This window comes from Alosa alosa, chromosome 21 (assembly GCF_017589495.1).
Source record: "Alosa alosa isolate M-15738 ecotype Scorff River chromosome 21, AALO_Geno_1.1, whole genome shotgun sequence".
Taxonomy (NCBI): Eukaryota; Metazoa; Chordata; class Actinopteri; order Clupeiformes; family Clupeidae; genus Alosa; species Alosa alosa.
Window position 1 is genome coordinate 13473478 of NC_063209.1, and position 12941 is coordinate 13486418.

The following is a 12941-nucleotide window of genomic DNA, read 5'->3' on the forward strand; positions in this document are numbered from 1 at the left end:
TTTTATCCGGCAGAAAGACAAAAAAAAATATTCTAGGCTCTGTAACTCTGTGCCAGTGCTTCCTAAGAAACTACAGGATCTTAGCTTTCTAAAGATGCCCAACATTTGATGGTAGTCCAAAAGAACACTCTGCCCTCTGAAGTAGGCAGTGCAATGTTGGGGGGGAAATGGCCCAACAGGTTATGGGAAGATTTAAAAAGAGAGACTGTTGCACTCTAGTAACATTTGTGTGGTCCAGGTACTTTTGCATAAAAAATGGTTGTCATTCACACGACTACTTTTACTTTTATACTTTAAGTAAATTTCCAAGCCTGTACTTTGTTACTTTTACTTGAGTAAAGAAATTAAATCAGTACTTCTACTTTTACCAGAGTATTTTTAACACAAGTATTTGTACTTCTACTTGAGTATCGGGAATTGAGTACTTTTGCCATCTCTGGGTAACACCACTGCCCAGGATCGAAAATCACTACAAAGAGTTGTCAGATCAGCACAGTTCATTACAAAGACTGAGTTACGTACCATCCATCTAGGACCTCTACAGCCAGCGCTGCAGAAGAAAGGCCAAGCGTATAGTTTCTGACCCCAGTCATCCCAGCCACTGTCTTTTCACCCTCCTGCCTTCTGGCAGACAATACAAGAGCATAAGGACCCATACCAACAGATACAGGGATAGTTTCTACCCGCAAGTCATCAGGATACTGAACCGTTCTTAGAAATCCCGAAAAAAATGGCACGTTTTTTTTTTTTTTTTGTTTTACCCTCTTCCTCCTTCTCTCTCCATCCTATTTTTTATAGTATTTTTTTTAATTAAGTGTGCTTGCAAAGCAGCACACTTATTGTTCTTCTTAAGTTTTATTTTTCCCGTCTCCCTAATTTTTTGTCAGCTCTAGTGCCTAGGCCCTTTGAGACAGAGACACCGTTCCAACGTTAAAACGTCCGGTCAGTACCGGTGTAAGTTGGTCGCGAAGATGACGTCAGGTGGGCGTGTTGTTCGTCCGCCATATCGGATTGAACAGAAAGCGAAACTAAATTTTCACAGGTCACAAATTTGGTCCGAACGCCACGAAACTTGACGTACATTATCCTTGGACCAAGCCTCACAAAAGTTACCAGAAGGATTTTTGATTTTCGAAAGCGTTTGCCCGTCACAGCCAAACGAAATCGGGCGGCGGTTCGAAACAGGAAGTCGCCCATATCTCAGGAACACTGTCACATATCGATACCAAATTTTGTATTTGAACTCGGGACTCCAATGTGAGGGTGCATACGCTAAAAAAAAAAAGGAAACATTCCAAAAGTTTCCATCATTTGGCAAACCACCCACAGGTATTTGGTAACTCTCACCATTCACCTTCTATCACAATGCCTTCCAAGTATGCTCAATGTCTCCGGACAACCTAGGCCAATCATGTAATCCTTGCTCTGCCATGGGATATTATGGACTTACGAACTGAAATAGTAAGGAGAACAGTAGCTATATATAGCTTACATAAAAGAGTTGTTTTCACATTGACGGTATTCAAATTAAATTTTTCATTATTGTTAAATATCATGATGGGAGAGTATTATTAAAAATGTTACAAGTATGCAAATGCATATGTTTACGGGCATTTAGGTTTTACTGTGTTGTTTTGTTGTAAAGACATGCAAGGCATTCTGGGCCATAATGAACAGTGGTCGACAGCACTCCATAGGCTACGTATTAATATGAATAGGTGTTTCTGTAAACCTAGGGACAATAAACAGCTATCTCTGTTACAAAAACGAGCTGGTAATCGCTCATTGAAGGGGGAACTATGATAAAAAGATTGTTTTCCTAAAAGCATGGAGTTGACGAAAGAATAAGCAAGCAATGTCACGTTAATGTTAAATAGCCTACATCTGAACAGCTAGGTGGCAACGCGTTGTATTACATTTCACTAGTGTACTTGAAATAATGATTGTGAGCTTCACAAGTAAGTAAGGTGCAAATATTATGTAATTTATCATGGGAAATTATTGGAAATGTTATTTCTTGTTTATTCTAAAACACTTTTAATACCTTGAAAAGACTCTCATTTTGTTTATTTGATGTTGCCTAGCAACACAGCGTTCAGAGCAAAGATTCTAGAACAGAGCTTCAGAGAGACACGTTTTGAGTTCGTGGCCAAGTACCTGAAATATCAGTTTCCATGTGTATGTGCTGTAGCCTGGCGAGCCAGACCGTCTAGATTTCTAGGCTATATGTGCTGGATGGTGTGCTTCCTTTATGAAAGTAAGTGTTTTATAGAGTTACAGACATAATGAGTCATGTTGTAGTGGTCCACATAAATGTGCCCCTTCTGTTATTAGAATGCTAAGCGGAGATTTAACATCATTAATTTCTTGTGTGGCTAGAAGCTGGCTAGCTATGTCATAGGGAGGAGATGTTGCTGTAACGTTATGGGATTTATGTTGCTTAGCGTAATGCATGGTCATTTGATATGAGCTGCTTGTACTCGTAACTTCGTCACTCGTAAATTTAGGACTCCTATTTTTTTTTACTAAGAGTAATTCAGGAAGCATTTTAGCCCTAAAAGTAGCGCCTGAGTCTGTGACAGCTTAAGCAAAGACTCCTAATAAGACCGATTCACAAACAATGTTTTGTGGTGGCATTTCAAAGTCGCGATGTTTTGAAATGCGTCTAACAATCACGAGGGAACAATTTTGCATTGTAGGCATAACTAAGGGATGCAGTAACACCACCAACAACAACCAAAACTAGCCTACTCATTGTTTACATGTACATTAAATGTAACGTTTCATTGTGAATCAAATTAAAAGATTCTCCTCTTTGCAAACGTTGGCATAGGCATATGGTGACAGATTAATTTAATAATGTTGCTGCGTGAATCACGGTAAGTGCGAATGAAGTGGCCACTTCTTAATGGGAGTCACTGTATGGAAGTAGGCTAAGTAAAATAGAGATGTTTAAAATAAGATAAAGTTAGGATATGCCCGCTTGACAACGGCAGAGATAACTGGCCTTTGGCCATAGCAACCATCCATTTAGAACGACTAGCCTTCATAGCAACCAAGGATCTTAGCTGTGATTCATGTAGCTACAGGATGCATGCAATGTGATGCAAAGTATAGAAAGGTGATGAAATATACATGAGACAGGTCAAAAAAATATAGTGCAATGTAGACAGTAGTATACAGTTGATTTACAGAAGGTGGTTTAGAGTAATATGAATTAAATATAAATATGTGCAGTGTGTAGGAACTGAAATTTTTCTAGGGATTGTTTCAGAAATTAAGTCTCAGTCAGCCAGGAGTCAAGTCAGAAATCTCAGAGAGCTTTATTCACGAATCCGGAGACCTACGTCGTGTTGCTAACAGACACAGTCTGATGTTACAAACAGGGAAACACTTTTTATACCTCACTGACAGGTCAGACAAGACATGACATCTCCATTAATGGTACGCAAACTTGTTTACGACATAGTTACCCAAGAGTCAACCATATCTATAAGGCTGTATCCCATAACGACCAAGGCCTATGGAATTCAGTCAAGATTGACCCCAAGACAGTAAATAAGGTCTTAGGGCGCCAGCCGTCGAGAAGAGGCCTACCCAGCCTCCTTCGAGGACACACACACACTCAGCCATGGTACACACATAGACAGCATTGACACACACGCAGACATCCAGACAAACACCTTGAACATGGAATTCCACAGTTGTTTAACTCATAAATCTCTCCTTCACTTTCTGCTTACAGCAGCGTCTCTTTCTTCAGCTTTGCACAGACCACACCAAAAAGAGCAAACGGTTGAATATAGCCTGCACTATATGGAAACACCTTTAAGGCCAAAATTTCTTACTACAAGTGTATTAGCAGTTATCTCATACAATAAGTAGAATAATGTATGCAGATGTAGCAGTAACATTATAATAGTAGAAATAATAATATAGATAAATATGGATATTCAATATATAACAGATATGTACATAACATACAGCTATGTGCAGTGTGGAAACAGTGTCATTGTAGTGCAGGAACAACATTATAAGAGTAGTAAGAATAAGTCTATGTGCAGGATGAATAGTATAAAGATCAGTAGAACAACTATGTATAAATGTAATTACAGTAGGCCTATGTACATTTGTAAATAAATAGAAAACTATGGGTGAGAGGGATAAATTAATTTTATTTAATCGTAAAAGTAAATTGCATTCAATTAAATTGCAATTAAAAATCTTTCCAGTAGGCTTTAATGTCACGCAAAAAGTACAACCAAAGCTGAGCTTGATCAACTGGAACTTGAGTGTAGTTTTTTGCTGGGTCCCAGGCCATGTTGGTCTGAGGGGAAATGAGAAAGCGGACAGTGCTGCTAAGCAAGCCCTCAATGAAGGAGTCACAGAATGTCAAATCCCTGCCCCAGACCTTAAACCTATACTGAACTCTTACATCTCAGATAAGTGGCAATCTGAATGGGATTAATGTACCAACAACAAGCAAGGAATGTGAATTTTGGCAAATTTTCATGATCCACTGGGTCGTTATGGGCCACACAAAATACGGTGTTGCTAAAATTACTCCTATTGTGGCTATTAGAGACATGCGTTCATGAGTATCCAGCTACATTCAATGAGTTAAGTAAAATACATTCACACACACAAAAAAAACATCACTAATGTTGTGGACATTCCTTTATGAGATACATCAATAGGCTCTCAAAACAATCCCAAACAAAAATAAGGTCTTTATAGAGCAAATCCATATAGATTATTTGTCAAATAAACCAGTAAAACAGAATTAGGGGATGGAATATAAAACATTCACACTCATAGCTCATATTTTTAAAATAAATCAGTGAAAAAGTATCCTGACAAACAAGCAGCATTTTAATGCCTTAGTCATATTTCAGAATTTCACATTTTTTCTCTAGGTTACCTGATAGCCCAGTTTGAGAGGCGCAAGACGCGTGACATTATTTATTTTTGCAGCCAATCACTGCTGTTGTTTTATTTTATTGATTTGATTTTAGTCATAGAAGCTAAATTCAAAGGCAGGCCACAGGTAAAATCCAACTAACTGCATTCACCCATAAGGCAATAGTTGAATAGAGCTTTTGAGGTATTGCCACTGCTCCAACACTGAAAGGCACTGTTAGAATGCTTTGATCAAGCCAGGTTCAGCATAGCGTATGTCACTGTCTGCTCACGTTGGTGACCGGACCAGGGCAAGCACACTTTCGCAGTTCCCGCCGGAAATGCAGTCTAGTTTATTCTTGAAGTTGAATGGACACTTGAGCACAAGGAATGTCAATGCCGATGAATGCTTGTTTATAACACGATAATAAACTAGAACTTGAACTTAATTCCTGTATATTCCCATGGAAAGTTTCCAACAGAAAATTCCCGGGATTCTGCAACCCTAGTTAGGAGTCCTCTCAACTCCTCAAAGCTGTCCCAGACGCACCCTTACACACATGGGGCAATTCGCATATTTGAGCTCATGGTCACAAGCTATAAGAGCAAATGTGTGTGTGTATGTGTATGTGTGTAGCTGATATGGCCCCCCAATGAACGGAATTCCACGAATTTTGGCATGCATTCAGATGGTGTCATAATAATCATCCTACACTTCAAATTAGAGTTTTGAACCTGTCAGTCAAAAATACCTGCAATTACAATGCATCGTTTTTGCCTTTTAATGTTTAGCTAGATGGCGCTACACCTCGACTGGATATGGGATATTTGGGGGCCCTGGGGGGTATTCCATCAACCTCGCTAATGAAGGCAGCGCCACTTGGGGCTGAAGCCGTTCCATTAACTCAAGTTAGCGGCATCTTGGCCTTGTTTATTCAAGCGAGGTTTAGTTCAGCTTCATCTCTGCTCGTGCACGAGGTAGAAAAGTAGACCAAAACAGTAGATTGACGAAAATACGATATATATGTCGTAAAATTAAGACAATACTAGACGATTTATGTTCAATAGGCAAGCGCCATCTACAGGATTTTCATCGAAAATCATCAAATTTAACATCGAGAGAAAAAAATAGATTGCCTACCTACAGAAATTGGAGAATAATGAAAGCATACATTTAAAACAGCATTGCTAATGGTTTGAAATCAGTTGCGAGTTTGATTGGCTTCACTCTTGAACACATAGACTACAGTCTATGCTTGAACAAAACGAGTGAATGAATACATAGTATAAAGTCAAAAACAACTTTGGCATATATTCAAAACTATCTATAGCCTACGTTCTTATATTAAAAGAGTTCACTCCAAATTTTTGTCTAGGTGTAGGTGGTCATAAAATAAATTATTATCAACATAATAGCCTATTGTTGTAATAACCCGTCCCCACTAACACAAAACGTTAAGGGAACGTTCGGGAACGTTAGTGTATGGTTCCCTAAAGGTTAGTTCAAACCAAACCAAACCCTAAGGGTTCTAACGTTCCCTAAACGTTAAGGGAACCAACCAACTAAAACGTTCCCCTGTGGTTGCACAGTACCTTCACACAACATTCCCGTTTGGTTGTCTTTGGTTGTTTTTTGGTTGTTCTGAGTGCGGTTTTGAAATGGTTATTTAAACAAGCTCCATTTCAGTTTTTGAAGTAGCCTAACATACAAAATGTTTGCAGTCACTTGATTTAGATCCACTCAAATGATTGGTCTTATGAAATCTAAGTAAGGTAAACATCATATCAAGATAATATTTATTTTAGGCTAATATCAATTTTACTAAATAAAAAATATATACTTTTGTGCTTTTTTTTACCGTATTAGGTGAATGAACTTTAAACAAGAATCTATCAACAGAACACTTTTCACAACTAAGAAAATTCACTTCTTTCATTTCACATTTCACTTCAGTTCAATCAGACAGGCTCTCCCTTACACGTAGGCCTACCCCCACGCCAGTAGGGGAAGACAGCGCCTCTGCTTTCAGGTGATCGATTGAAGTCTTGTCCTGACTTCCGTAAACGGGCTCTGTTTGAATTCTGTGATTCCGTTAGTAACACCGCTGGAAGAAGTCTTGGAATGGATTACACTCGTCTTGAATGTTACAGTTTCATGATGTAGGCCTAGTGGTTGTAATGCAAGGGTTTGAGGTTTAACCTTAAGTCCTTTCACTTGTAGGGCTTTGTTATATTCCGATTCTGCCAAGTTTGTAATTTACCAGAGCACATTGCTCGTTCGTCTTTGTTTGCTGCTGTTCTCAACGTGTTATGTTTTGCAGCATTGTATGTTTTGTGTCATCGTGTTAACCTGCTCGCGTTGATGTTACAAATAATAGCACTAGGCTACCGTTTCTTTTAATTAGTTTTAGTGTACAGTCAGTCCTTTTAGGCAAGTCACTCGGCAGCAGTGGTGTAGTCTAGTAGGCTAGTGGATATACGTATGTAGCTGGATCTAGGCTACTGTGTTGTAGGCTAGTAGTTACAGTAGCTGTAATGGGTAGGCTATACTGTGATCAACCCCAAATGTATCCTAGTCTATTTTAAGTGGATATACTGAGATGGTGATGCTTTTTAAGTGGGTATAACCTACTGAACAGTCCTGCAAATGTAGGCTACACTAGAGCCATAGAGATTGCTGTAGAGATAATGTACACTGTTGGCGGCCATCTTGTAACACAGTCTTTCGGATAGACGACTCAAGTGAATAGACCTCTGAATTTTGCCTTCAAAAAGCTGAGATCCGGTAGCCTATCTTGCAATTTTTGCTATGGGAAAATAACATGGGGAGAGAATTATTGCACTCTCCTGGGGACGAAGAAGTCTGAAATGCAGACATTTTGCTCAACACTTTTGTCCCTCTGCCTTGAAAGTGGTAGGCTAACTGTGATCTTCGGGTAGGCCTACGTTAAGACAGCAACTTAGATTTTTTGCTACCCCAGACCTAACTTGCAATGTAACTTGTCATAGGTAGTTAGGTTAAATTAACACCCTGATCTCCTTATAGGCAAAGATGGCAGTTTTTGGTTCCTTTTTGTAGTCGAACTTCAGAGGTCTGTTGGGAAGCATACAGGAAGGGGCGGAATGTGTGTAGTTGGCTATACACAGCTGCCATACTGGCTTTACAAACTAAGCCCATGCATTTCTATGGATGCTGTGTCTCCCCATTAGAAATTCTCTGGGCTACAATACAAAAACCAAGTCAAAAGCTAAGCCAAATATCCAGTCAAGAAAATCTGGTTGTGTACAGGTGACTGATTGCTGCAATACTATCAATAATAGTTTTCTCTGTATGGAAATACTGCTTTGTTCTACTACTGGCTCACAAAAACTTTGTTCTCTTTAACGTAGATTCATACACCAAAGCTATGGAAAAATGTCACTGGCTGATGGACACTTCTTGCATTGAGGCGAAGAAGATGCGGCGGCCCACAAAAGGCAGTGCAGGGTCACGGATGGTAAGACCTCTTAAATACAGACTACATTATTTACACAATTCAAATATTCTTTTTGCAATCAGTGCAGATTGTATGGTCTTTTATTTCAGATGAATCCGTTCCGCAAGCAAGAAAGCATTCCAGGATGGTGCGTGTGCCTGGAAGCCCTGTCTGTAAGTTAACATTTATACATGTATTTAAGAAACCAGTTGAGTCATATTTCCTACCATGGAACTACTGACATTCATGTTTATTGACCTGGTGCATATCATGTGGCTGTTCTGATGTATTTGTCTCTTCCTGCCTTTTTTTAGGTCAGCAGATGTCACTGCCTCCACCACCTGCATGTGAGTTTTTCTTTTTAGCGATTGTTTAATGTAACAGCATAGGTTTATCTTTTGCAAATGCCATGTGCAAGAAACCTACCATAAATGAACTGACCAATATTCATATTTACTTTCTTTTTAGATGAGTCAACACCACACAGGCAACCAGCTCATTGCCCAGAGCTGGATGGGTCTATTATAACGCCTGCCACTTCATCTTGGGACCCAGTTGAAGGTACAGTGTCTTTGAATTTTCCATTTCCAAGTAAATACAATTTCATGACAAGGAACTTGAGAGTAACTAACTTTTTTTGTTGTTGTAAACAGCACAAGTGACTCATCACACAGAGGGAGGTGGCCATGGAGACGGAAATAAGAGGTAAGAAGACTCACTTAATTTGTTCACATATGCAGGTGTATAATGCATTTAACAACTACAACTAACACCATCCATTTTTCTATAGCAATAAGGACAACCATTACCGCATGGCACAGCGAATGGATGCATTTGAGGAGAAGATGGATGAGCTGCTCATGCTCTTAAGGAGCTCCCAGTCACCTCCCTTTGCTCCAGTCGATGACGTATTGCTGTCGTCCTGCTCAACAGTCACTGAGCTGCAGGAGAGGAGGAACAAAATGCCCTCCCTCCAGGACTTGTACTCTGGGACCTAAGCGGGCAGAGACCATCACCAAAGACTCCACATATCCTGCACACACACTCTTTAACTTCCTCCCCTCTGGCAGGCGCTACAGATCCCTGCACACAAAAACAACCAGACACAAGAACAACTCTTTTCCCACTGCCGTCACTCTCCGGAACTGCAGATAAGTGGGGTCATCCCCACTTTGACCGTTCACCTGCACATTACATACTTTATCATTCCAATATGTGTCTTGCACACTACATTTGCACTATTACTTTGCACTCTACATCACACTCCATGTGTACTTATATTGGTATTATGTCTTATTTCTATAGTTGTTTTGTATATTATTGTGTTGGTATCTGCCACAATGTATATTGTTGTCTCTATTGTACAGTATGTCTGTCCATTTGTTGAATGTATAGAGCACCTAACAAAGTCAAATTCCTTGTGTTAGTATATTTGGGTAACATGGAGTCTGATGTTATATATTTTTAGACCTTTATATATATATTTTTAGACCTTTTTGTATTTTGATTATTTTATATTAAAGTTATAAATCCCATCAATTTTGCCTGTTCATTAATTCCTGCAAATATATAATAATGCATTCCTGCTCATGCAGTTTAAAGTAATAATAAAATTGGTATGCAAATTGCAATGTTAGGGGAAGGTTCCCTAAAGGTTACAACGTTTTAGGGAAGGGAACGGTCCCTAAATGTTGCAACGTTTAGGGAACGTTATGGGAATGTTCCCTAAAGGTTGCAACGGTTAGGGAACGTTAGGGGAAGGTTCTCTAAAGGTTGCAACCTTTAGATAACGTTAGGGGAACGTTCAGGGGACGTTTTATATAACCAAGAACTAACGTTCCCGGAACATTCAGCAAACTTTCCATAGGAACAAAAACTTACTCAAAAACTAACCTTCGGGGAACGTTTAGGAACCAAAAACGAACGTTCCCGAAACCAAAAACTATGGTTCCCAGAACGTTTTGGGAACCATAAATTGTTAGCTGGGGTTGCACAAAAGCAGAATTAAGACATCCGGGATAAGTTACTGAGCTGCGCTCAATGAATCCAAAACAAGAGCGTACAGGCTTAATTGGTTGCACAAAGACCAATCCAGGATGAGCAGACACGGATTCATCAAGCCAGGTGAAACCTATCCTGGATAAGTGCGCGCTCACGGCTCCCTGAAATAGACCCCACCGATCACAGATTCACCATGGCAACTAGAGCGGCTTCATTTAGTTCATTGCTTCTTCTGCAGTGTAAACTAGGTAGCGATAGCCTTTTCAAAACAGCAACAAACAGCAACACCTCTGTTTAGGAGAATATTGCAACTAGTGTCGCGACCACCACGCGTAAAATGGTTACGGCGCTCCCGTGACATCACATTGTCGCATGACAGGTCGGGAATGGCGAGTATGTAAAAGTTAATTAATGATCACAAACGTTTAAATAATGACAGTGGGTCTAGTTATATGTGATAACAATGTGTAGTGGCAGTGGAATAACTATTGGTTTCCGTTTGTGGTGACTGCTGACTGAGATAAGGGATGAGATTAAATAGATCCTGGAACTTAGCCTGGTCTGGAGCAGGCTGACTCCACAGAATAAATCGCCATGGTGATTTATACCATAACATATCCTGCTGCCCCCTATCCGGACCGTGCAACCGGATCACGGATAAATTGAGCCCAGATAACCAAGATATCCCGGCTTAATCCCTTATCCTAATTTTGTGCAATGGGCCCCAGGAGCCAAATCTGGGAGTAAGACAGTTTATTTTAGCCCCGATAAGATAACCACCTGAAAAGTGGTCTGTATAGGTTATTTGACTTTGAGACCCATGAGTAAAGTGTCACCTCAATTGGGTAACATTTTACAACGAATGTTTTCTACTGCACACAATTCAAAGATAATTGGTGCTGCCATTTTTCCAGCAGTTCAAACACGGCCACAGTACAAAAAGAAGTGGTAAAGTACTTAAGCAGTAACATTTAACATCTGTTTTTTTTTTTCATTGGGGTTATTGGTGCTCAAATACTTATGGCCAGTTGGGCTCTACAAACACTAGGCAAGGGTCATCCTTTACAATTGACGCTTTTTGAGCTCAGGAGATGAGATGAAAGACATGCGCCCTCAGTTCATCACACAATATGATCGGACACAGATGTGTCCCCTGCGCCAGCATCATAACAGAGCCCAGACAAGGCATGCATTCAGACAGAGACTGCCATGTTCTCCGATGCCACAGTCACACACAATCAGTGTTAATTTATGTGGTGTTGTTTTGTGGTGTTGTTTAAACTTGAACCTTGCGCGAGGACAGAGGACAGACAGTATAGCCAAAACAGGAACTTCCATTTCCATGAGGAGCACATTCCAGTCCTTCAGGCTGGCAAGTGTTACCCCTACCCACTGTTCAGCTGAAATCCAAACAGTTCTTCCCCACTGAATAAGTACAGTACTGTACTGTATCTGTGTGTCTTACACCCATATGGTTATGGTAATGGTTATGTGATTTCGAAGATGCTTTTATGGAATGAATAGCTCTCATCTCAACAGATCTATTTAAAAAGAGAGAGAGTGCAGAGTTTTTACATAAGTGTGGTGTGGTGAGGATTCCAATTCTAATTATTTTTAAATACTCATAAATAGCCACAGAGACAACGCCTGACAGAATCTTGAGCACAGCGAAACGGCTTCTGCATGATGTTTGCAATGACCGTAAAAGCATGGAAAAAAACAAACTTACATGGTGTTGGACACGGGTCTGGCACAGACGGATCAACAAACTGGACCATGAAGAAGTAGAGCAGAAGGACCAGAGCAGAGTGGCACTGAGCCATCGCTGTTCCCTCTCTCTCACACACACACCGTAGACGCAGGAGGGAAAGACGCGCGAGTACGTCCACTTCTCCTAGAGCCACTGGTTTTAATTCCTGCTCTGAGAGCTCGCTCCTTCTCCTTCTTGACCTTTTCTTGATCTCCCCCTTGTAACTCCTGCTCACACAAGTGGGCACTCTGCTCTTCAGAGTTTGGTGTTGAAGCCCGCACAAGTATTTCCTGGGTGTCCAGAATCAGCAGTCTGGTATAAGTGGCTCCTGACTTTCTGCTTCCCTCAGAGTATGCACACGTCTGTCACACCCTACACTCTAAAGAGTTATTTTCCCTCTTCCTGGCTCTCTCCCTTATCCAAAGGCGTGCTTCTTTTCCTCTGTAGTTTTCCAGTCTGCTGCTTGCTTTGCTTAACCAATTAAACTTAACAATTGTGGACTATGATCTCCCTCACTCTCATACACACTCAAACTCTCTTTCTCTGTCACTTATTCTCTCCCTTTTTATAACCTAGCTGTGGCTCTGTAATGTGGTGGGTGGTGTGTGTATGAGTGAGGCTGTGTGGGGGTGGGTGCGTCTGTCAGTCCGTGTGGGAGGATACTTCTCACATTTCCTCTCAGACTGTGATGTCACAGCTGGAAGGTATTGAGTAGAGGGTGCAGCCCAAGGAGCAGTGCAGAGAGGTGTGGTCCAGTGGTTCCTCTAAACCAGTGTTTCTTAACTGGTGGGTCGGGACCCAAAAGTGGGTCTCGG

The 12941-nt window shown here is 40.6% G+C and overlaps 1 protein-coding gene across 2 annotated transcripts in view; it reads right to left on the reverse strand.

Moving 5' to 3' along the window:
* The window catches only part of si:ch211-132p1.2 (proteinase-activated receptor 4), a 39989-nt gene extending 27282 nt beyond the window's left edge, over positions 1–12707 (reverse strand). The window contains exon 1 of one of the 2 annotated variants that reach the window (XR_007192256.1): positions 12106–12158. Coding sequence is in view for 1 of the 2 variants with exons in the window: in XM_048232307.1 (XP_048088264.1) it covers positions 12106–12199 (94 nt within the window). In the remaining variant the exon portion in view is untranslated. Of the gene's footprint in view, positions 1–12105 lie in introns of both variants that reach the window. The other variant, XM_048232307.1, reaches the window with a different exon arrangement.
* Positions 12708–12941: the final 234 nt, after the last annotated feature.